The sequence below is a fragment of the Rhinopithecus roxellana genome, chromosome 16 (genome assembly GCF_007565055.1).
Source record: "Rhinopithecus roxellana isolate Shanxi Qingling chromosome 16, ASM756505v1, whole genome shotgun sequence".
Classification (NCBI taxonomy): Eukaryota; Metazoa; Chordata; class Mammalia; order Primates; family Cercopithecidae; genus Rhinopithecus; species Rhinopithecus roxellana.
The window spans coordinates 19,259,269-19,284,488 of NC_044564.1; the positions used below are offsets into that span (position 1 = coordinate 19,259,269).

The 25,220-nt window shown below is 43.7% G+C and overlaps 1 protein-coding gene across 4 annotated transcripts in view; it reads right to left on the reverse strand.

Moving 5' to 3' along the window:
- Positions 1-25,220, reverse strand: part of FNBP1 (formin binding protein 1) — a 164,678-nt gene that overhangs the window by 16,268 nt on the left and 123,190 nt on the right. For all 4 annotated transcript variants that reach the window (XM_030920303.1, XM_030920302.1, XM_030920301.1 and 1 more), the window contains exons 8-11: positions 23,589-23,735; positions 21,344-21,541; positions 4,644-4,753; positions 142-274 (exon numbers count right to left, since the gene is read on the reverse strand). In XM_030920303.1, coding sequence (XP_030776163.1) covers positions 142-274; positions 4,644-4,753; positions 21,344-21,541; positions 23,589-23,735 — 588 coding nt within the window. The remainder of the gene's footprint in view (positions 1-141; positions 275-4,643; positions 4,754-21,343; positions 21,542-23,588; positions 23,736-25,220) is intronic.

The following is a 25,220-nucleotide window of genomic DNA, read 5'->3' on the forward strand; positions in this document are numbered from 1 at the left end:
TTGACCGTAACTCATGAAACAGCCAGCTGTTCCCACTGTGTCCCTCCCAGCGAGAGGACCGTCAGGGCCCCACGCCATTCTACACCGAAGAACAACTATTCTTCGTTTCCAACAAAGCTTTCCACAACAGAAGTTTCATACCTCAAATTTCTGGGTCTCTAGTCGCAGTTTCTCTATATTTTGGCTGACTTCTGCTAATTTGTGATCCAAACTGGCTGGGTCTCCCATCTGAGGATTCTTTAGGTAGACATCTTTCATTTTTGTTATGGCATCTCTGAAAGAAAGAATGAGTAGAAAACTGTAAAGGTTATTCTTTTTTTTTTTTTTTTTGAGACGGAGTTTCACTCTTGTCACCCAGGCTGGAGTGCAATGGTGTGCTCTCGGCTCACTGCAACCTTCACCTCCGGAGCTGAAGCAATTCTGCTGCCTCAGCCTCCAGAATAGCTGGGACTACAGGTGCATGCCACCACGCCCACCTGATTTTTGTAGTTTTAGTAGAGATGGGGTTTTGCCACATTGGCCAGGCTGGTCTTGAACTCCTGACCTCAGGTGATCTGCCCGCCTCAGCCTCCTGAAGTGCTGGGATTACAGGCGTGAGCTACTGCGCCCGGCAAAGGTTACTCTTATCAGCCAATATTCTACCACTTGGAAAACTATATGAATGGAAACGTGGGAAGATTAGAGTATGGATTATAAGGGACTATTGGGCCAGCTTCCATTCTGGAAATTCTCTATAGGAATTCTGCTACTAAGGGCTATAAATACAGAAGCTGATTTTTTTTTTTTTTTTTTTTTTTTTTTTTGAGATGGGGTCTCGCTCTGTCGCCCAGGCTGGAGTGCAGTGGCCGGATCTCAGCTCACTGCAAGCTCCGCCTCCCAGGTTTACGCCATTCTCCTGCCTCAGCCTCCCGAGTAGCTGGGACTACAGGCGCCCACCACCTCGCCCGGCTAGCTTTTTTTATCTTTTAGTAGAAACGGGGTTTCACCATGTTAGCCAGGATGGTCTCGATCTCCTGACCTCGTGATCCGCCCGTCTCGGCCTCCCAAAGTGCTGGGATTACAGGCTTGAGCCACCGCGCCCGACCAGAAGCTGATTTTTAAATTTCAGTTCCCTTCTCTGAATGGTTATCTCCTTATTGTCCCCAGTAAATGAGACGCACAAATTAATCCTGTTCTTCCCTTTGCCACATACACACAAAAAAGAAAAACAAAACCCAATAATTTTTAAAAATTTTTATTTATTTATTTTTGAGACCAGGCTATGAGACTGGCTAATTTTTGTATTTTTGGTAGAGACTGCGTTTTGTCATGTTGCCCAGGCTGGGATTGAACTCCTGGCCTCAAGCAATCCACCTGCCTTGGCCTCCCAAAGTGCTGGCATTACAGGCGTGAGCCACCGAATCTGGTTTCAAAATCCAAGTATTTCCAACATGGTAAAACCCCGTCTCTACTAAAAATACAAAAATTAGCCAGGAGTGGTGGCATGTCCCCTTAATCCCAGCTACTTGGGAGGCTGAGGCAGGAGAATCACTTGAACCCAGGAGGTGGAGGCTGCAGTGAGCCGAGATCACGCCACTGCACTCCAGCCTGGGCAACAGAGCAAGACTCCATCTCAAAAAACAAACAAACAAAAAAACCCCCAAGTATTTCTACGTGTGCATTCTTCACACAAACCAAAGCTACAGCTGGCATCCTGGGTCTCACGGGCTGCAATGTGCTTACCTGATGAAGCAGCACAGTTAATTGCTTTGGAAATGTTCACACACACCCATTTCCACTGTTAAGAAACTGAATCCATAGTTGGTATCCACGACAGGTAAGCAACACAGCCTTACGGCTACACACTGTGGATCCCACATGCTTTCTGAAATCCTCTTTGGAAGCAGCCCATGGTAGCCTGGGTAGGCATCCCTAGAGAAGTTGGGGGTAGGTTTGGGTTGAAGATCAAAGAGCTCTACTAATTTTACCCTTGTTTCTGGGCACTTTTGGTAGGCAAATGACTACCAGGGGAGAGCAAATGACTGCCAGGGTGAAGGAGCCAACTTTGATGAGTGTCGGCAAAAGAAAATCCAAAGCAGGCCATACAATACGACACGAGGCCGACAGACAAACCAAAAGATACACTCTGAGTCATGAGAAATCGTTTAACTAAAAATACAGAAATCACAGGAAGAGAGCTTCCACAAGCCCTCACCACCCTCCACCTAAGGGGCTCAGACCCACCTGGACTTCCAGCCGCCTTATCTTGTTTCTTTCCTCTCTTCCTTCCTATCTTCCTTACTTCCTTCCTGCCTTCTTCCCCACATCATGCATCATTCATTATTATTATGCTTATTGTTCACTCTCTCCTCCTGTTACAATGGAAGCTCTTGGAGGAAGCTCTATGAGCTCAAGTTACGCTGTTAACTTGATGGATCCTGAGCGTCAAGACCTCCCCTGGCATGGAGTAGATGCTCGATGAATATTTGTTAAATAAATATATATTTAAATAAGCGAACATTTAAAAATAATGTTCATAAATAATTTTTAAATAAACATTTAAAAATAATGTTACATGTTTGTTCTTAAAAATGTTTAAACATTTATTTATTTAACAAATAACAAACATTACAAGCCAAGTGTAATGTGGTCCATCCTTATGATGTCCTTTCCAAAACCCCTCTCTTGAGTTTACGGCTCACCCCTCCCGCTGCCTCCCTATTTCTCAGCAAAAGTCCTCAACAGAATTGTCTATATCCATTATCTTCAGGTCCTCTCCTCCCAGTCTTTCCTAATCAATCTCTCCACACGTTTATCAACTTTATTGATCTTTTTAAGGAACCAACTTTTGGATCTGTTGAATTGTATATTTTATTTATTTTTTATTATTTTTGAGATACAGTGTCACTCTGTCGCCCAGGCTGGAGTGCAGTAGCACGATCTCGGCTCACTGCACCCTCTGCCTCCTGGGTTCAAGCGATTCTCCTGCCTCAGCCTCCTGAGTAGCTGGGATTACAGGCGCCCCATCACGCCCAGCTAATTTTTGCATTTTTAATAGAGACAGGGTTTTGGCATGTTGGCCAGGCTGGTCTTGAACTCCTGACCTCAGATGATCCACCCACCTCAGTCTCTCAAAGTGCTGGGATTCCAGGTGTGAGCCACCATGCCCAGCTGCTTCTATTTCCTTTGGGCTTAATTTGCTGTTCTTTCTCTAGCTTCTTGAGATAGATCCTAAGTGAGGATCTAAGTGAGCTAAGGCTCACTGAATTTTTTTTTTTTTTTTTTTTTTTGAGACAAGAGTCTCGCTCTGTCGCCCAGGCTGGAGTGCAGTGGCTGGATCTCAGCTCACTGCAAGCTCTGCCTCCCGGGTTTACGCCATTCTCCTGCCTCAGCCTCCCGAGTAGCTGGGACTACAGGCGCCCGCCACCTCGCCCGGCTAGTTTTTTGTATTTTTTTAGTAGAGACGGGGTTTCAACGTGTTAGCCAGGATGGTCTCGATCTCCTGACCTCGTGATCCGCCCGTCTTGGCCTCCCAAAGTGCTGGGATTACAGGCTTGAGCCACCGCGCCCGGCCGGCTCACTGATTTTTACCTCTCTGTTTTTCATATGCATTCAGAGCAATAAATCTCTTTATAAGCATGACTTTAATGACATCCCACAAACTATATATAGAATGTATGTTAAAGTTTAATTCTATTTCATATACTTTCTAATATCTACTATGATTTTTTGTTTAGTTTGTGGCTTATTTAAAGGCATATTTCTTTTTTTTTTTGAAACGGAGTTTTGCTCTTGTTGCCCAGGCTGGAATACAGTGGCACGATCTTGGCTCACCACAACCTCCGCCTCTTGGGTTCAAACGACTCTCCTGCCTCATCCTCCTAAGTAGCTGGAATTACAGACATGCACCACCATGCCCAGCTAATTTTGTATTTTTAGTAGAGATGGGGTTTCTCCATGTTGCCCAGGCTGGTCTCTTTTTTTTTTTTTTTTTCTGAGATAGGGTCTCACTCTGTTGTCCAGGCTGGAGTGGAGTGGCATGATCACGGCTTACTGCAGCCAGGACCTCCTGGGCTCAGGTGTTCCTCCCACTTCAGCCTCCTAAATAGCTGGGACAACAGGTGCACACCATCGTGCCTGGCTAGTTTTTTTCTTTTTTTGTTTTTTAGGGGTTTTGCTATGTTGCCTGGGCTGTTCTTGAACTCCAGGGCTCAAGCGATCTTCCTGCCACAGCCTCCCAAAGTGCTGGGATTACAGGCGTGAGCCACCACGCCCAGACTGAATTTGAATTTCTTTTCTTTTAATTTTTATTTTATTTTAAATTATTTTTTATTTTTATTCTTTTGAGACAGAGTCTTGCTCTGTTGCCCAGGCTGGAGTGCAATGGCATGATCTTGGCTCAATGCAAACTCTGCCTCCCGGGTTCAAGCGATTCTTCTCCCTCAGCCTCCTGAGTAACTGGAACTACAGACACACGCCACCACACCCGACTAGTTTTTATATTTTTAGTAGAGACGGGATTTTGCCATGTTGGCTAGGCTGGTCTTGAACTCCTGACCTCAGGTGATCCACCCACCTCAGCCTTCCAAAGTGCTGGGATTACAGGTCGTGAGCCACTGCGCCCAGCCTTGAATTTCTTAATAAGTCATATTGATGCACTATACCTTTGATCCATCTCCTTTTGAATTTCTTTATTTAACTCATCGACTTTCTGCTGCAGCTTTTTCCTTCTTTGTTCAGGTGGGAGGTTGCTGAAATCCTCCGGTGTTGCACCCTGCAGACACAAATATAAATGAGAAACCAGAAAGCCCCAGACTTTCCTTGAAAGAAGGCTTGTAAGCAAAGTCTGCAGCCATGGGGGTTGCAGACGTCTGCATGTGGCTTCATGAAACAGATTAAGCTCTTTCCCACTACACCCAGCCGAGATGCAAAAATCAATGCATGCAAACCGCGCAAGTCCCATAAACTACTCCCAGTTCCACGGATACTGGCCAGAACGCCCCAGAAAAAGCAGTGAGCAACGCTACAGGAAAGGAGAGGAAGAGATACTTCTGACTCTAGGGAGAATCCATGAAAAACACATTTTGAGATAGTCTTCTTCATTTTCCTACCAAGTGTTACCATCAGTGTCAGTGGCAACACTGAAGTGTTAATGAAATTTATGTTTCCGTAATATAAACCCCACCGACCACTGCACGCCTAGCTGCCGCCTTTTCCCTAGCGTGAGTATTCCTGCCAGTCTCTTCACACAGGCTGAGGCCAAAAGTCTCCATCCCTGTAAAGTGACAGATGGGACATCACATTCCTCAGAGAGTGTGGATGAAAAAGAACATTAAAAAAAAAATCTCTCTTCCCCGCACCCCATGCACGCTTCCCTCTGCTGCCTCTGAACTTTTTTTTTTCCTTGAGACGGAGTCTCACTCTGTTGCCCAGGCTGGAGTGCAGTGGCGCGATCTCAGCTCACTGCAACCTCTGCCACCCAGGTTCAAGTGATTCTGCCTCAGCCTCCTGGGTAGCTGGGACTACAGGCACGCGCCACCATGCCTGGCTAATTTTCCAGTCTCTAACTCTTGACTTCAGGTGATCCGCCCACCTTGGCCTCCCAGAGTGCTGGGATTACAGACGAGCTGCCGCGCCCAGAATAGTGACTGCCTTTAGGCACCTTTAGGAAGCCTCTCAGAGTTCAGAGAGAATGCCCTCCCTGACCTCAAAATCAATTTTCCACAGTGTACGAAACTCATCTCCATGGCTTTTAATCTGTCAGAAGAACTGTACTTTGATATCGTGATTCCTTTTTCAAAAGCAACTGCTCTCTTTACTCTTTGCGTGTGCTTTAAGGAGAAAATATCAACAGTTTCAGGCTTTGACATATGCTTACTCGTTAGAAAGCTATGGCTACACTGTACTTTTACTTAAGCAAGGCTATGTTCATAAAGAGAGATAAATTTTGTGCTGGGCGCGGTATGCCTGTAATCCCAGCACTTTGAGAGGTGAGGTGGGTGGATCACGTGGTCAGGAGTTTGAGACCAGCCTGGCCAACAAAGTGAAACCCCGTCTCTACTAAAAATGCAAAAAATTAGCTGGGCGTGGTGGTGGGTGCCTATAATCCCAGCTACTTGGGAGGCTGAGGCAGGAGAATCGTTTGAACTCGGGAGGCAGAGGTTGCAGCGAGCCGAGATCACGCCACTGCACTCCAGCCCGGGCAACAATGCGAGACTCCATCTCAAAAAAAAAAAAAAAAAAAGAGAGAGAGAAGAGACAGAAGTTTCTTCAAATAACCAGGGATAAGCCAGGGCATTTAAAAGAGATTTTAGTTTAAACCCTCAATTCTTTTGAAACAAGGACAAGACAGGCTTGGGGCAGGGTAGAAAGAAGGGACCCAGTTAATGTAATTCCTGAAGCAAGTTGCATTTGCCAAGCAGCTTACATGGGGGCATGTGACTGGGTTCCTATGCTGATTAAGATAAAATGCCAGGGTGATGTGCTGGGAACTGTGTGATTCAGCAAATAGCTGACCACAAAAGGCCACGCAAAGAACTTTCAGCGAATGTTCTCAAAGACACACCCGTCAGACACACTGATCCTCTAATGTGTGTGTGTATGTGTGTTTGTGTTAGAGATAAGTGTTGAGTGAAACCAGAATAGAAGTGACTATTCCTAATAGCAAACCAAAGAAGTTTAATTTGACTCTGAATCTAAGATGAAACAAAACTAACCTTTGATACAAAAAAATAAAGACTTGTTTTCCATATACTATGGCGCTACAATATTTCCGCTACAAATTTGAAAACTGGATTATTATGGATTATGGATTTCACCATGTTGGTCAGGCTGGTCTCAAACTCCTGACCTCAGGCAATCCGCCCATCTCGGCCTCCCAAAGTCCTGGGATTACAGGCGTGAGCCACCACACCCGGCCTCTTGCTATGGTCTTTTGTGAAAACATCAGAGTACTTGCCACCTCAGAAAACAGAATCAGTCTCTCCGACCTCCGTGTGCCCTTCTTTCACCTGCCAAGGCAGCCTTCTGATTGTGGCCATAGGATCCTCATTCAAGAGGATCCTGCCCCATACCCTGGAGGAAGGAAGGCTGCACAGGGAGGCCAAGAAGAATCTGTACAGACAGGCCCTGCTGGGTGTCCCTACCTGATCTATTAGGATGCGATCAGACCCTTTCTGACCAATCTCATTTCAACAAGGTTGTCCATGCTTCAGTCATGTCTATCTGATGAAGTCTCATAAAAGGCCCAAGAGGACAGGGTTTTTGGGGAGATTCCTAGAGAGTGGCTGCCCAGGGAGGGCATGGAAGCTCTGTGCCCCCTCCCCCATACCTCGCCCTAAGCATCTCTTCATCTGCATCTTTTGTAATACCCTTTGAAATAAACCAGTAAATGTGGTGGCCAGGTGCGGTGGCTCATGCTTGTAATCCCAGCACTTTGGGAGGCTGAGGCAGGCAGATCACGAGGTCAGGAGTTTGAGACCAGCCTGACCAACATGGAGAAACCCCCGTCTCGGCTAAAGACACAACAAATTAGCCAGGTGTGGTGGCATGCGCCTGTAGTTCCAGCTGCTTGGGAGGCTGAGGCAGGAGAATCGCTTGAACCTGGGAGGTGGAGGTTGTGGTGAGCCAAGATCGCGCCGCTGCACTTCAGCCTGGGCGACGGGTCAGACTCCGTCTCAAAAAACAAACAAACAAAAAAACCAAAAACAGACCAGTAAATGTAAATATTTTCCTGAGCTCTGTGACCTGCCCCTGCAAATTAATTGAACCCAAAGAGGGGGTCATGGGAACCCCAACTTGAAGCTAGTCCATCAGAAGTTCTGGAAGCCTGGACTTGCGACTGGTGGGAAGGAGGGGGCAGTCCTGCAGGACTGAGTCCTCAACCCCCAGGATCGGCCACTATCTCCAGGTAGATAGCATCAGAATGGAATTGAATTAGAGGACACCCAGCCAGTGTCTGCTGCTTGATATATAAGGGAAACACTGATATATTTGGTCATAGAAATCTTCTGTGTTGACTGGCATGGTGGAACAGCAGAGGAAAAACAGTTTGAGTTTTATCAAGCAAGCATGTTTTCCAGAACTGAGAATTTTTTAAAAGCTGGAATATAGCAAAACACAATGTTAAGATACACTGCTTCAGAAATCAGGAAATCTAGGCCAGACGTGGTGGCTCACGTCTGTAATCTCAGCACTTTGGGAGGCCAAGGCGGGTGGATCACCTGAGGTCAGGAGTTCGAGACCAGCCTGACCAACATGGAAAAACCCCGTCTCTATTAAAAATACAAAATTAGCCAGGCATGGTGGCGCCCGTCTGTAATCCCCACTACTCGGGAGGCTGAGGCAGGAGAATTGCTTGAACCTGGGACGTTGTGGTGAGCTGAGATTGCGCCACTGTGTACTCCAGCCTAGGCAACAAGAGCGAAACTCCATCTCAAAAAACCAAAAAAGAAGTCAGGAAATCTGGGAAGTGGTCAAAGTTCACCTCGTTAGTATGTGCTGAGCCTTGCTATGTGCTCTGAGTCCAACAGAACTTTCTACAGTGATGGCCATGTTCTATGGCTGTGCTGTCCAACACAGAAGCCACGTGTGGCTGTGAAGCATTTGAAATGTGGCTGGTAAAATTGTGGAACTGAATTTTTTAAAATTTATTTAATTTTAATTAATTAAAACTCAATAGCAGCTGGGTGTGGTGGTTCACACCTGTAATCCCAGCACTTTGGGAGGCCGAGGTGGGTGGATCACCTGAGGTCAGGAGTTCAAGACCAGCCTGGACAACATGGTGAAACCCTGTCTCTACAAAAATACAAAAATTAGCCGGGCATGATGGCAAGTGCCTGTAATCCCAGCTACTCAGGAGGCTGAGGCATAAGCTGCCCGAGTAGCTGGGATTACAGGCACTTGCCATCATGTGGTAAGTGGCTACCATATTGGACAACAGCTTTGGCCTCTGTGCAGGTGTATAAACAGGTGTGAAGAAATCTATCAGTAAAACACACTGTACTGATGACTTATAAACAGATAAGAAAACAACAAAGACAGGCTATAACAGGTGGAGTTGGTATGGGAAGAGAGGATCATATACATCTAACTATATTTTAAGTGGCTGGAGTTCTGTAAGATAACCTTGTTCTATGTACTAACAAAATCAAACTTGGCTGGGCCCAGTGGCTCACTCATGTAATCCCAGCACTTTGGGGGGCTGAGGTGGGCGGATCACCTGAGGTCAGGAGCTCAAGACCAGCCTGGCCAACATGGTGAAACCCCATCTCTACTAAAAATACAAAAATTAGCTGGGTGTAGTGGCACGCCCCTATAATCTCAGCTACTCGGCGCTTGAACCCAGGAGGTGGAAGTTGCAGTGAGCCAAGATCGTGCCACTCCACTCCAGCCTGGAGGACAGAGCGAGACTCTGTCTCCTGAAAGAAAAAAAAAATCAAACCCTTGCTTGTTGACAGCTTCCCCCCATCCCAAAATAGCACAAGCTCTGTGTAATACTACCTCTTCAGATTTTGGGTTTTTTGTTTTGTTTTGTTTTACAGTTTATTTTTTGAGACAGGGTTTCATTCTATTACCCAAGGCTGCAGCAGCCTTGACCTCCTGGGCTGAATCAATCCTCCTGCCTCAGCCTCCGGTATAGCTGGGATCACAGGCACAGACCACCATGCCTGGCTAATTTTTGTATTTTTTGGTAGAGTGAGGTTTCACCATGATGCCCAGGCTGGTCTAGAACTCCTGGGCTCAAATGATCTGCCTGCCCCCACCTCCCAAAGTGCAGATATTACAGGCGTGAGCCACCACACCTGGTACCACATCTTTTTTCTTTTGTCTTTTTTTTTTTTTTTTTTTTTTTTTTGAGATATGGTCTCACTCTATCACCCAGGCTGGAGTGCAGTGGTGCAATGATAGCTCACTGCCACCTTGAACTCCTGGGCTCAGGCAATCCTCCTGCCTCAGCCTTCCAAAGCACTGGGATTCCAGGCATGAACCACCATGCCCAGCCAGCACTTCAGTTCTTTGCTGCCTTCAAAGTAATGGTATAAAGCAACAATTCAATACCAAGTTGGTAAAATACTTCGTGTTTCAAACAGAAAGACTGCCTAAAAATACTACCTTTTGCTGCTGGCACCCAGAAAAACCATGGGAAATAAGGAAACCCTGGCAGCTGAGAAGGCCTCCTAGTCAACAGATCCAGTTTTTCCCAAGTTCATACTGCGGATAAACTTGTAGTTCATTCAAGTATCTAGATCTCTTTCCTTCATGCAGAGGCCTTAATCAAAGACTCCTCTCAGGATTGTATTTCACAGCCTAAGAAATGTTCAATTTAATAAAATATTCTTTTTTTTAAGGGTTGGATCCATTACCAAATACTGAGTCGTGTTGAAAAAATTATGTATATACATACATACGTCTCTCTCTATATATAAATCATCATAAAATACTATCCTAGGTTATCAATAGTGTGCTTATAATGCTGATCTTATTCCTAGTGGAATTGTCACAGTTGATCACTGTCCATTATTTTAGGATATTCTTAGCTGTGGAATTTGAGAAGACTATGAAACTATTATACATATTTGAAGTATGGTTATAGGTTATGTTAGTTACTTTTAATAAATTTAATGATTAGTTTGACTGTTGACTAGGCATATACGATTAAGTAGAAACAACACAAAACACTGAGTGAATAATTCTAAAAAGGCTTAGGAGGCTCTTTTCACTATCCACGAAATCATCTTGTGGCCTCTTGAATCAGCTATGCACAAGGCACCAACATATCTACGTCACGCCATAAAGATTCCACAGCTGGCCGGGCGCGGTGGCTCAAGCCTGTAATCCCAGCACTTTGGGAGGCCGAGACGGGCGGATCACGAGGTCAGGAGATCGAGACCATCCTGGCTAACCCGGTGAAACCCCGTCTCTACTAAAAATACAAAAAACTAGCCGGGCGAGGTGGCGGGCGCCTGTAATCCCAGCTACTTGGGAGGCTGAGGCAGGAGAAAGGCGTGAACCCGGGACACGGAGCTTGCAGTGAGCTGAGATCCGGCCACTGCACTCCAGCCTGGGCGACAGAGCGAGACTCCGTCTCAAAAAAAAAAAAAAAAAAAAAAGATTCCACAGTTTTCCATTCCCACAGGTGGCCTCAAACCTGGGTAGCAGCTGCCAGCTGGGATCATTCCTGCACGGCTCCTTCAGGCTCTCAGATTTTTTCATCTACTTCTATGGTTCTCAAATAGGAACATTTTTCAACTATTAAATTTACTTTTATATCAAAATGATCCAACAGACACCCCCCAAGATTTAATATTTACGTATATATCTATATCTATAGATATATCTATATATTTGGAGAAGGAGTCTTGCTCTGTCACCCAGGCTAGAGTCCAGTGTTGCAATTTCGGCTCACTGCACCCTTCACCTCCCGGGTTCAAGCAGTTCTCTGCCCCGGCCTCCCGAGTAGCTGGGACTACAGGCACACGCTGCCACGCCCAGCTAATCTTTTGTATGTAGAGACGGGGTTTCACTGTGCTGCCCAGGCTGATCTCGAACTCCTGAGCTCAGGCAATCCACCCACCTTGACCTCCCATAGTGCTAGGATTACAGGCGTAAGCTACTGCGCCCGGCCTTTACGTTCATATTTGTATAGACACTTTATTAACATTTGTCCTCCTCTTAAGGCCCCAGGAATAACATCAAGTCGTGAGTTAAGTGTTAATTTTCTTAGCAACTTGAAAAGATTAAGATCACCTCTATTAGATTCTGGACCTTTGTATCCAAGAAGTCTAATAAGGAAACACCAACGAAAGCACACGTAAGAGAAACACAAACCAAGTTAACTTTGAAGACATGTTGTGCATGGCATAGCATTCATAAAAGACACGCCAGAAAACCTGATTAGACTCAGGACATGCATGGAACAATTGTGCTTACCAGCTTGAGAGAAAGCTTCATGTAAAAATTGGAGAGGTATGGGAAAAATAGAGAGAAAGAGAGAGAGAAAGAGAGAGAGAAAAAAAAAAAAACAAAACAACACATCAGAAGAGGAGGAACTTGGTCAGTTCTGCTATATTAAAATAACACACGTCTACCCGCTGATTTATAAAAATGACTTGTAGCAGATCTGTGCAAAAGTTCACAAGAATGGCTGCTCCCTAATGAAATTTTTCTTAGGCTCCACAAAGATCAGAGAGAAAAGGACGGTTTCTGTTACAGGCCTGTATTGGCTACCTCAGCCTAGACGTAAACTAAAGAAAGCTTGTAGTTGGTGACACATAATGACTATCAGAGAAAAAATAAAGGGCCGGTGCTCACGCCTGTAATCCCAGCACTCTGGGAGGTCGAGGGGGATGGATCACCTGAGGTCGGGAGTTCGAGACCAGCCTGACCAACGTGAAGAAACCCCATCTCTACTAAAAATACAAAATTAGCCAGGTGTGGTGGTGCACACCTGTAATCCAAGCTACTTGGGAGGCTGAGGCAGGAGAATCGCTCGAACCCGGGAGGCGGAGGTTATGGTGAGCCGCGATCGCATCATTGCACTCCAGCCTGGGCAACAAGAGTGAAACTCTATCTCAAAAAAAAAAAAGAAAAAGAAAAAATATAATCACACAACCTTTTGTTCTCCAAATTTCCCATGGAAAGTTTCACACAGACTAAAACAAGTCTGAACACCAATGACTTCCATGACAGGAAAGTAATATTTTAATATTAAGGAACTCTAATAAATATAAACATTGACATGAAGGCAAAGTCTGAAATGGGTAAATTGGTAACAAAGGGCTGACTAGCAGTTGCTCTAAGAAACTACCAGCAGGACTCTTGCAGTCAGGCTAGAGGACAACGTTCTCTCCCCACCAAGAAGTGTGTGTCACCCCTCGCTCCGTGGAGGGTGTCTGCTGAGGCTTTCTGTGAAACTCTGAGCCCTGTCCATACGGGTTAGGTATTTGGAGAATTATCCACTGTGATTGCTCTTTTTTTTTTAAAATTTTTTTTGAGACAGAGTCTCACACTGTCGTCCAGGCTGGAGTGCAGTGGCGCGATCTTGGCTCACTGCCACCTCTGCCTTCCAGGTTCAAGCAATTTTCCTGCTTCAGCCTCCTGAGTAGCTGGGATTACAGGTGACTGCCACCAAGCCCAGCTAATTTTTTGAATTTTTAGTAGAGACAGGGTTTCGCCTTGTTGGTCAGGCTGGTCTCGAACTCCTGAACTCGTGATCCGCCCAACTCCCAAAGTGCTGGGATTACAGGGGTGAGCCACTGTGCCCGGCCATGACTGCTCTTTTTACAGTATTTATTTACTTATCAGTTTGCTGAATTTTGGTTTTGTTTTTGGAGACAGGGCAGGTTGTACAGTGGCACAGTCTCAGCTCACTGAAGCCTCAACCTCTAGGGCTCAAGTGATCCTCGCACCTCAGTCTCCTGGTACATACAGGAGGTGGCACTACAGGTATGTGCCACCACGTCTGGCTATGTTTTGTATTTTTTGGTAGAGATGGGGGTTTCACCATGTTGTCCAGGTTGATATCAAACTCCTGGGCTCAAATGATCCACCCACCCCAGCCTTCCAAAGTGCTGGGATCACAGGTGTGAGCCACCACACGTGGCCTAAAAAACGAATTCTTAATTTAAGATTGATTCAAAGTTGACGCTTCTTTGTAAATAAAAAATAACCTTTTAAATAAATTGTCCCTATATAGAAACATGAGATTTTACAGGAAAGAAACAGAAAGATAAACTTTTGCAGGGGGAAAATGGTACATATAGTCACATTCCTGACTGTCTGACATAGGCAGTCTACAGAGATTCCAGCCCACCTGTGAACTTGAGCATAAATCTACTCATCACAACTAGAATTCATCGTACGCATAGACAAGACTTATGGTGCACAGCAGAAAACTCCAAATATCTTTCCTACAAGGCACACTACCATATACAGTTATTTTCTCACACATTATTGTCTAAACATTGCTAATTCAAAGAACTAACATTTCAACTAGATACACTAATTGTTCTCTACTCGGCTACTTTCATTACGCAAAGTTACATATTCTTTCTTAAGCATTCCACAGAGTTCTCACCTCAAAATATTGTATAGAGGAAGATGATAACACTTCATAGTAAAAACGAGTCGTTAGGATTGAACATAGATCCCCATTGAATAGGAAATACCAAATTCTCAGACAAATTCCATTTTATTTGTGACGGATGATCTATTAATACGAGAAGTGCCATCACAGTACATGGAATTTCTTTTTAATCATTCTATACTGGTTTTCAGTCTTAAGTTGTAAGCCAGCCAATTAGAATTTCTCTTAAAATTAGAAAGCGAAATCACTGGCTAAAATAATAATTTTGAAGATTTCATTAAGTGCATTGCTAGACACCTGAAGAATTAAAAAGCTGTCAGTTTCAGGCGACAGTTAAAGAGCCGTGGGAGCCACAAGCGTCAATAACACATGGGGAACGCAGCCTGGGCGGGCCCATGTGTTATTGGACAGTCACAGGACTAACCTCAAGTACAAAGAAAGGGGACAGTGAAAATCAATATATAGATATATAGAGAGAAGCAAAATCATTTTACTGTGCTAGGAAATTGCTCACGCTTCCTTGATTTGTTTGTTTTGTTCTCCGAGCTTTAGGGCATAACTCCCTTATGGATCCATTTGTTACAAACATGGATATGGGTGACTGAGCTACACTGCCGTCTGTGAGCGCGCCACTCTCCCGTGACCACGCACTGCAGCTGTGTTTTTATGCGTGAAATTCTGCGGTAAAGTCATACTCAATGATATCTCAGACGGCAGTCACAGTCCCTTTAAAGATTTTTACCAGAACTAGAATGAAAAGAGAAAAACAAAAAAACAAGCTCAGCTCACCACTGTTATTAGAAAGTTTGCTTCCTTTATTCATGCAAGCTTTTTTGGATAAAGTTGCCTGTGGTTGAATTTACACGATTAGGCTTTTTTCTTTTTTTTTTTTTTCCTGGTGTCCAGTTCTCTCAATTAAGAATTTCATTTTGTAATGTGGAAGCGTAACAGAGTGCCTCTGGGTCCCCAGTCTTGGTGCTGTGAATGGGGTTAGTGGCTGTGCCATGACTGTATGACCTGGCCATCACAGGTGAACTTACAACATAGTCCCTAGCCTCAAAGGCATACGTGGGTTTCCCTATCGTCCTCTTCACGAGTTCTTTGTGAAAACAGAAAGACTGAGTCTGAGTCTGCCAATAACCAGCAAGAGAACAAGATAAAATAAATAAAATTAAAGTAACCATAAGACTTTCACATATGACAAACAACTGGTAAGGATTTTCAAAATCTTTTGGTCAACTTTGATGGTGTTTTTCCATACAATGAACTCTAAAATATGAAAAACGTATGTCCATATTTTAGACATAGAAGTCTCTTGCACAGGCCAGAAAATGAAATCTTAATTTAAGCAATAAAATTCCCCTTTGTAGATTGCAAACTGAGAACATACTATCTAGTTTCATTTTTCTTCAACTTACGTAAAAATGAAATAATGGTCAATGCTCTGGCGGCATCTTTAAAAATATTCAGTGAAACAAAATTCCCTTATAACTGTCAACAGCTTACAACAAATAACATTTTATCCTGTTTAATTATTTGGAAATAAAATCAGTTATGCTGAGATATGTTTGCATGGGATTTATATACTCTGATAATAGAAACAAATTATTGGCATCTGAATCTGAAAGCTGCAAAACATGATCAATTAAAAGACATAATAAAATCACAGATTTGTTATTCTCTCAGGAACTTTTTCTAGTTAAATTATCATTGGCATAATAGTGTTAAGTTACAAAGCAGAATAAATGAGAAGGTAGGAAAGGCTGTACCATTTTGGTCATGGAACCTGTCAGTCCTGCCATGGATGTCCCATGCAAGTTCCATGTTGAGACTGTTTAAAAATGAAATCTATTTCTCCAAACTTTAGATTTGTTTTTTGAGCTTGTGCTTCCTCTTTTTTTGCATTGCTATGTCCTAGAGGAAGCAACATTAATTCTGACCCTAAGTACAGATTGACCAAAAGTGAGGGAAGCAAAACTTTTTCTCTATTTCTTTTTTTTTTTTTTTTTTTCGAGACGGAGTCTCGCTCTGTTGCTCAGGCTGGAGTGCAGTGGTCGGATCTCAGCTCACTGCAAGCTCCGCCTCCCGGGTTTACGCCATTCTCCTGCCTCAGCCTCCCGTGTAGCTGGGACTACAGGCGCCCGCCACCTCGCCCGGCTAGTTTGTTTGTATTTTTTTAGTAGAGACGGGGTTTCACCATGTTAACCAGGATGGTCTCGATCTCCTGACCTCGTGATCCGCCCGTCTCGGCCTCCCAAAGTGCTGGGATTACAGGCTTGAGCCACCGCGCCCGGTCTTTTTTCTCTATTTCTTTACGATTGCTTCTAGTGGGTATATGTATATGGTTTAACTCCAGGAAAATACACTCATCATTTGGGAAATTTTTTTTAGCAAAGATTTGCTGAGTACAGGTTTGAGGAGTAAGAAAAAAAATTCATATTGCTGATTACAGTAAAACAGATTTTCCTTTAAATCATCAAAGGAACCAGTTTCCCATACCCATTTCACTGTTTTAAGTGTTATATCTTTTTTTAAATTTTATTTTTATTATTTTTTTTATTTTTAGACGGAGTCTCACTCTGTTACCCAGGCTGGAGTGCAGTGGCCCGATCTTGGCTCACTGCAACCTCCGCCTCCTGGGTTCAAGCAATTCTCCTGCCTCAGCCTCCCAAGTAGCTGGGATTACAGGTGTGCATCACCATGCCCAGCTAAGTTTTGTATTTTTAGTAGAGATGGGGTTTCACCACTGTTGGTCAGGCTGGTCTCAAATTCCTGACCTCGTGATCCACCCACCTCAGCCTCCCAAAGTGCTAGGATTACAGGTGTGAGCCACCGCGCCCAGCCTATCTTCTTCTAACCATCCTTTTCTTACATTTATTGATTACTGAATTCTTTGGTCTTTTTCTAAATATTTAGAGAATACCATGAACCACAGATTCACAAACCATTTTCGGCCAACAGACTGCGTAATGTTAAGAGAAAACTGGAATAGACACATAAACAAATGGTAAACAATCATGAATATTCATCATGAGAGTCCAAAAAAATACAGAGATAATATATAAATATAACACATGAGTGCTTGGTAAAGCGGCAGAGATGGGTTAACTGACAGTTCATATGAAACTTTCAGTCTAGCAAAAACACCCTTGTCTTGGAAATTCTTGGATTAACAATGAGTGGAGTTCTAAACGCCAGCATCGTTGAGCCAAGAAGCTGCAGATTCCTCAAGTCCTAATTATACAGCTCAGCTTAATCCATCATCCACTTTTGAAGCTGTACTCTGCCTTCCACCAACGGCTTTTTTCACATCTTTAGGAAATTACATTTCTAATTCTTAACCTGATATGATAGATAGAACTAAAGCAAGATAATTCTACCAACTATAAATCCGAGAATCTCATATTAAGGGAACTCTGCATATAAGGAAATATTGTTTCATCCCCTGTTTTTAAAAAGTATTGATAATAACCTTGCTATCAATTATGTATTTACATTATTTTATTTTATTTTATTTTATTTTTGGAGAAAGGGTCTCACTCTGTTGCCCGGGTTAGAGTGCAATGGTGTATGTCGGTTTACTGCAACCTTTGCCTCCTGGGCTCCAGCAATTCTCTCATCTCAGCTTCCCAAGTAGCTAGGACTACAGGCACATGCCACCACGCCTGGCTATTATTTTTGTTTTTTTCTTGAGACGCAGTCTTGCTCTGTTGCCCAGGCTGGAGTGCAATGGCGCCATCTCAGCTCACTGCAACCTCCGCTTCCCAGGTTGAACCGAGTCTCCTGCCTCAGTCTCCTGAGTAGCTGGGATTACAGGTGCCCGCCTGTAATTAGCCAGATGTTAACATGTCTGGCTAATTTTTGTATTTTTAGTAGAGACGGGGTTTCACCATGTTGGTCAGGCTGGTCTTGAACTCCTGACCTCAGGTGATCCACCTGCCTCGGCCTCCCAAAGTGCTGGGATTACAGGCATGAGCTACTGCACCAGGCCTCTTTTTTATACAGTGTAGTTTTTGTGGGAATATGATTATCAGGTTAACAATGACTACTGTTATTCTTTTACTGGTAACCAGCTATTAATTCCAAGTCTAAGAAGGACATCTCTTCTCTAGTTAATTAGCTGTAGTTTAGAATCTTTTCCCATGCCAATGTGTCAGCTGACACTCAAGAAAGGCTGGTATCCACCTCTGGCTTTGGGGCACTACCAGGTACTATTTGGAAAGACTGGAGAGTCTTTATTTGGAAAGACTGGAGAGTCTTTATTCAGTTGACTGGAGAGTCCAGAATGGAAAAGTAAAACTTATGTTTGTACAATAAAGCATTCCACTGCAACTATATTGCAACTCCCACAGGGCAGGATTTCAAAAAAAAGGAGCAAACCTTACTGGATATGTTAACACTGCTGGGATTACAGGAGTGGGCCACTGGGCCCAGTCTAAAGATCTGTTTACTCTTATATTCATTATAAAAGATATCTGGGGAAGGCTTAGACTAGACTGGCCATTGAGAATTATTTGGGAATCTACACATTGCTTTATGCCAATCTTTCTCTATAAACGAAACTGGTGTCTACATTGGATGGCTGCATCAATTCCATTAAGCACATCAATCTTAATGAGGACAGCGAACTTCAATCTTAATGACATCCACTTATGAGTCAACATAGTAGTTTCTCCCTGAATGTGGATGTCACAGAATCTCAGACTCTAATCAGACTCCCCGGATCTAAATCCGACTCTGTATCTTCCCACCTTCAACTTTTTATACCTCAATTTCCTTAGCAGTAAAATAAGGAAATATGAGTACTACCTGGGCTTCATAGGGTGGCTGGAAAAAAGTAAATTAGCACACAGAACAGAGCTTTGCACGCAATAAGCGCTCAGTAAGTGTCAGCTGCTTTTATTGTTTCATCCTTTAAAGAGAAATCCTGCATCAGGCCTCTTCCAATCAACAGATATTTTATCAACATCTTATAATCTCACTAAAATAGCAAATGAAACCACTGTGACTTATGACTCTCCACCTTTCAACCCTGAGGCGTAGCTCAGGCAAGTATCTTCATTATGGTCACACTGCTTCAGTAATTATTAAGGCAATATTTTCTGACTTACACAGTCACTTCCAATTCCTCATCTCATAGGCTGCTAGTTTTATATTTTCATTATTTATTTACTTTTTTTTTTTTTAGAGATGGGGTCTGACTATGTTGTCCTGGCTGGTCTTGAACTCCTGAGCTCAAGCGATCTTCCTGCCTCGGCCTCCCAAAGTGCCAGGATTACAGGCATGAGACACTGTGCTTGTCCTATTTATTATATATATATTTTTTTAAGAGATGGGGGTCTCACCATGTTGTCCAAGCTGGTTTTGAACTCCTGAGCTCAAGCAATCCTCCTCCTTTGGCCTCCCAAAGTGCTAGGATTACAGGTGTGAGCCATCACGGCCAGCCTCAGGTCGCTAGTTTCAGAAATGAAATCCAAGTTTCTGTTTTTGGTAAAATTAAGGTAAAAAATGCATGACTTGGATGCTTTAAAGAGGAAGAGGGGTAAAGTCCTTCCAAAATGTACCAGAAACAAACGGAAAAAAGGCCGGGCGCGGTGGCTCACGCCTGTAATCCCAGCACTTCGGAAGGCCGAGGCGGGCGGATCACAAGGTCGAGAGATCGTAACCAGCCTGGCCAACATGGTGAAATGCCGTCTCCACTAAAAACACAAAAATTAGCTGGGCGTGGTGGCGTATGCCTGTAATCCCAGCTACTCGGGAGGCCGAGGCAGGAGAATTGCGTAAACCCGGGAGGTGGAGGTTGCAGTGAACCGAGACCATGCCACTGCACTCCAGTCTGGTGACAGAGCGAGATTCTGTCTCAAAAATAAATAAATAAATAAATAAATAAATAAATAAATAAATAAATAAATAAAAAATAATTAAAAAAAAAAAGGAAACAGAAAGAACTCTGGGCTGCCTGGTTTTCTCCTTTCTTTCAACCATCCTGTTTCCTTCTTTCTTTCCTCCTCTTTCTGGCTTTTCTTTCTAGCTATAATGGTTTTTTTAAACTTTTTATATGTTATGAGAAAACACAATGGATTCATTCACAAACAAAATTAGTTATGCAGAACCAAACATGCAACAAAAGCACGCCAGAGAGACAGGATTCCGGAGCAGAACTTACCCCACGCTTTAGGCTCCTGAAGCAGTGGATTTTGGGTTTGGAGGTCATGAACTCGTTGAAGCGGTGGGAGAGGGGTTCCTTTTGCTGCTTGGGAGACTGGGGGCCGTTGGGAACAGCAGAGGGTGAGGCAGAGGCAGGAGGGGGAGGGGGAGGCTGATGGGGGGATGTTAAAAGGGACATAAGCTACATGTAAGAGATGGAGCCGTGACAGAGTAAAAATCAGAAACAAGAAGACACAAAACAAAAATAAGCATCAAATAATATTTGAAATCCAACGCAAGTAAAACACAAACAATTAAATTTTAGGCCATGGTCCAAAAAAAAACACGTAGGAGGTGGTTAAATGAAGAATATGATGAGAGTTGGGAGGTTTAGTAAGTAATGCGACAGAAGAGCAAGAAATACCTGACAAGAAGCTCGTGCAGACTTTCCCATGCAAACTATAGCTCTAGTTAGTTATTCTAAACCAGCTTAAGCCAGATGGTAAATATTTCTACATCACCTAAACTAACATAGCTTGATGGGAGAAATGAAAAGCCTTCAAGGCTAAGGTTGTGGAAACAGCAGTCTGTTCAAATTAATAAAGAGTAAGTCATTCTGAAGTTAAAGCAGTAATGCTGCCTTGGTCATATTCTACACCCCCAGGTTAATGCTGTCATGCACCTATGTATCACACTATGAAGAAAATGAGAATGTTCATGGATACACATGTTAACATGAATTCAAAACCAAGTTATTGACATGGTAACAATTTCCAGTAGATGTGTGGATAAAGTGTTACAGGAATTTCGCACTACATCCTCTCTCCCAGCCAAGGTAACCAGCAGTCTAGGAGAGGAAGGAGGGAAAGGCATGAGGCGAAATGGTGGAGAGGTCAGTACTCTGTTAGTGTGGGTGTCACGGTACGAGGATAATGCATCTGAAATAAGACACAGGGCCATGGCAAAGATACCACCAGAAAAAAGAAATACCGTCTCAACATAAAGTAGCACACTAGCTTTTTCTTTTGCATTCTGCAACTACAGGTTTAAGGTCTTAGCTTTTCTAAGACTAAAAGATCAAGTCAAAATCTCCACACCTTAGAAAACCTGTTTCACGCCAACCATCAGTACCTTATTTTTTTTGATGAACGGCCATAATTTTCCTTTGGATTTGCCACCAAATTTGAGGTCTGGTTTGCCTTCTCCTCTGGAATTTGAAAGGCTGTTATCTGACACAGTGCGCTTCATTGGCTGAGTGTAATCCTCAAATTCAATGTCTCCAGGAGGCTCAAACCCTGATTTATAAGCTTCTATTACCAGCTGTGAATCCTGAAATTATACCCACAAGCATATAAATACATTCAGAAGCATGCAAACACTTTTAAAACAATGAATTATGATGACCTCATACAGATGATAACTAACAAAATTGTATTGATTGATAATAACTTTTTTCCTAGTAGCTTTTTTTTGTTGTTGTTTTTTTGAGACAGGGTCTCACTCTGTCACTCAGGCTGGAGTGCAGTGGCATCATTCGCCTTACCGCAACCTCCATCTCCCAGGTTTAAGCGATTCTCCTGCCTCAGCCTCCCAAGTAGCTGGGATTACAGGTGTGCGCCACCACGCTCAGCTAATTTTTGTATTTTTAGTAGAGATGGGGTTTCGCCATGTTGGCCAGGTTGGTCTCAAATTCTTGACCTCAGGTGATCCGCCCGCCTCGGCTTCCCAAAGTGCTGGGATTACAGGCGTGAGTCACCACAGCTGGCCAGCTTTTTTCATTCTTCTCAGAAGCCATCATTTGAGCTTTTCATTTGAGCTTTTAGAATTTAGAACTATTGTTTTCTGATTTTTTTGTTTGTTTGTTTTTGAGACAGAGTCTCACTCTGTCACTCAGGCTGGAGTGCAGTGACGTCATCTCGGCTCACTGCAACCCCTGCCTCCGGAATTCCAGCAATTCTTGTGCCTCAGCCTCCCAAGCAGCTGGGACTACAGGGATGTACCACCATGCCCAGCTAATTTTTGTATTTTTAGTAGAGATGGGGTTTTGCCATGTTGGCCAGGATGGTCTTGAACTCCTGGCATCAAATGATCCACCCGCCTCGGCCTCCCAAAGTGCTGGCAGTCACAATGTGAGCCACTGTGCCCAGCCAGCAGCATAACTTTTATGTTAAATATTTGTGTCTTCAAATTAATACTAAAAGCCTCTGCTGGTGTTCTAGTTGATATTTTTATTGAGAGAAATAGGTCTCTAGGAATTCAGATGGATAACACTGCCCTAAAGCAGTATTCTCAACCAGAGAAGGTTCTGCCCTTCCAGGAGACGTGGCAATGTGTGGAGACATTTTGATTGTCACAACTCGGGGAGTGCTACTGGCCTCTGCTGGGTAGAGGCCAGAGATGCTGCTAAACATCCTGAAATGCCTCCAGCAAGAAAATGATCTGGCATAAGATAATGTCAAATGTGCCTGAAGAAACCCTGTTTTGGCCAGGTGCAGTGGTTCACACCTGTAATCCCAACACTTTGGGAGGCTGAGGCGGGTGGATCACCTGAGGTCAGGAGTTCGATACCAGCCTGGCCAATATGGTGAAACCCTGTCTCTACTAAAAATACAAAAAACTGGCCAGGCATGGTGGCACACACCTGTAGTCCCAGCTACTCAGGAGGCTGAGGCAGAAGAATCGCTTGAACCCAGGAGGTGGAGGTTGCAGTGAGCTGAGATCACACCGCTGCACTCCAGCCTGGGCAACAGAGCGAGACTCTATCTCAAAAAGAATAAAAAAGGGCCGGGCGCGGTGGCTCAAGCCTGTAATCCCAGCACTTTGGGAGGCCGAGATGGGTGGATCACGAGGTCAGGAGATCGAGACCATCCTGGTCTACACGGTGAAACCCCGTCTCTACTAAAAAATACAAAAAACTAGCTGGGCGAGATGGCGGGCGCCTGTAGTCCCAGCTACTTGGGAGGCTGAGGCAGGAGAATGGCGTAAACCCGGGAGGTGGAGCTTGCAGTGAGCCGAGATCGCACCACTGCACTCCAGCCTGGGCGACAGAGCGAGACTCCGTCTCAAAAAAAAAAAAAAAAAAAAAAGAATAAAAAAAAGACAAAGAGAAAGAAACTCTGTCTTAGAGGAAACAAAGCCTTTACCTTTTTCCAGGAAATACTTCAATTCAATTCTGTCATGTCTCGCACAATTTACCACTTAAATGTGTTTTCCAAAAAAAGGAATTATGCAGCTAAATCCAAGACACAGAGCCCATGTGACCACTGAAAGCAACTACCCACCATGAGATGATGACATGAGGTCATATGGAAAGGGGGCGGCGAGAAATAATGGATCTGCAAATAATTATCAATGAAGCCCAAATGGCAATACTTACATTTTTCTGATCAATTGATTCGGCTGCTTTTACTATTCCATCCAGGCACTTCCCAATGATTGGGATCACCTGCCGATCAACCTCTGCATATGTCTTCATGGACTCTCCAATTCTCACAATCCTCCTTTCCTCCATCTCTTGGATTTTCTGCAACATTAGATTTTGTATAAAATAAGTTTGGTCCATTATTATTAAATGAAGCTGTTTTTCGGCAGCATTGTTACCTCTAACAAGTTCTCTAAGGAAAAAATGGGTTAGAGTTAGAGCGGCCATAAGTATACGGAGCCTCCATATTACCCAGCTGTGCACTTATTTTACAAATTGCTAGACATGTTAGGCTGCCCAAATATATGCTTTGCACAATTCCATTCTAATTTTAGTAAGAATGCCAAACTCAATAGTTTTTTTTTTGTTTGTTTTTCTTTTTGTTTTTTTGAGACGGAGTTTTGCTCGTCGCCCAGGCTGGAGTGCAGTGGCACGATCTTGGCTCACTGCAACCTCTGCCTCCTGTGTTCATGCCATTCTCCTGCCTCAGCCTCCTGAGTAGCTGGGATTACAGGCCCCCACCACCACACCGGGCTAATTGTTTGTATTTTTAGTAGAGACAGGGTTTTGACATGTTGGCCAGGCTGGTCTCCAACTCCTTACCTCAGGTGATCAACCCACCTAGGCCTCCAAAGTGCTGGAATTACAGGCTTGAGCCACCACACCTGGCCAACAGTTTTATTATTAACACTATTTGTAATCTACCTCGAACATTTTCTCCATCTTTAATCTACCACTTTACCTTTTACCAAAAGCACAGTATTTAGTTAACGGTCTCAACCCAATACAGATGGGTGTACCTTCCAACTACAATTTAGAAGGACTTGTTTGCTGTGTGTGTAGACACCAAGAAGCAAATATTTATTATTTTTTTCTACAATTGGACTCAAAGTTGCAAAAGATCTGTAAAATGGGAGAACATATGTCTATCTTTTCTCATACCATTTTTGACAACCTAACATGAGCAAAAGAAAACAATCCAAAAGAAAGAACTGTCATTTGTTCAAATCCTACAACTCTGTGAATGCTGCTTTGATTTCTATAGTTAAGTTGGCATTTTTATAACCATAATCATCCCTTTAGCAAAGAGAGTATTAATGAGAGAATCATAGTTTAAGACTGACAAATAGGCGTTGTGGCTCATGCCTGTAATCCCAGCACTTTGGGAGGCCAAGGTGGGCAGATCACCTGAGGTCAGGAGTTCGCGACCAGCCTGGCCAACATGGTGAAACCCTGTCTCTACTAAAAATACAAAAAAAGTAGCTGGGTATGGCGGCGGGTGCCTGTAATCCCAGCTACTCTGGAGGCCGAGGCAGAAGAATCGCTGGAACCCGGGAGGCGAATGTTGCAGTGAGCTGAGACTGTGCCACTGCATTCCAGCCTGGGCGACAGAGTGAGACCCCATCTCAAAAGAAGAAAAAAGAGAAAAGACTGACAAATAATTGGCTGCAGGTGCAAACTATGGAAATTTGCAAAGTTTACTGATTAATCTTGAGATTATTATATTTCATTCATATTGCTAGTCAATGCTTGATCTAGATGCCTTAAAAAATGATTTATCATGCCGATAATCCTAGCACTTTGGGA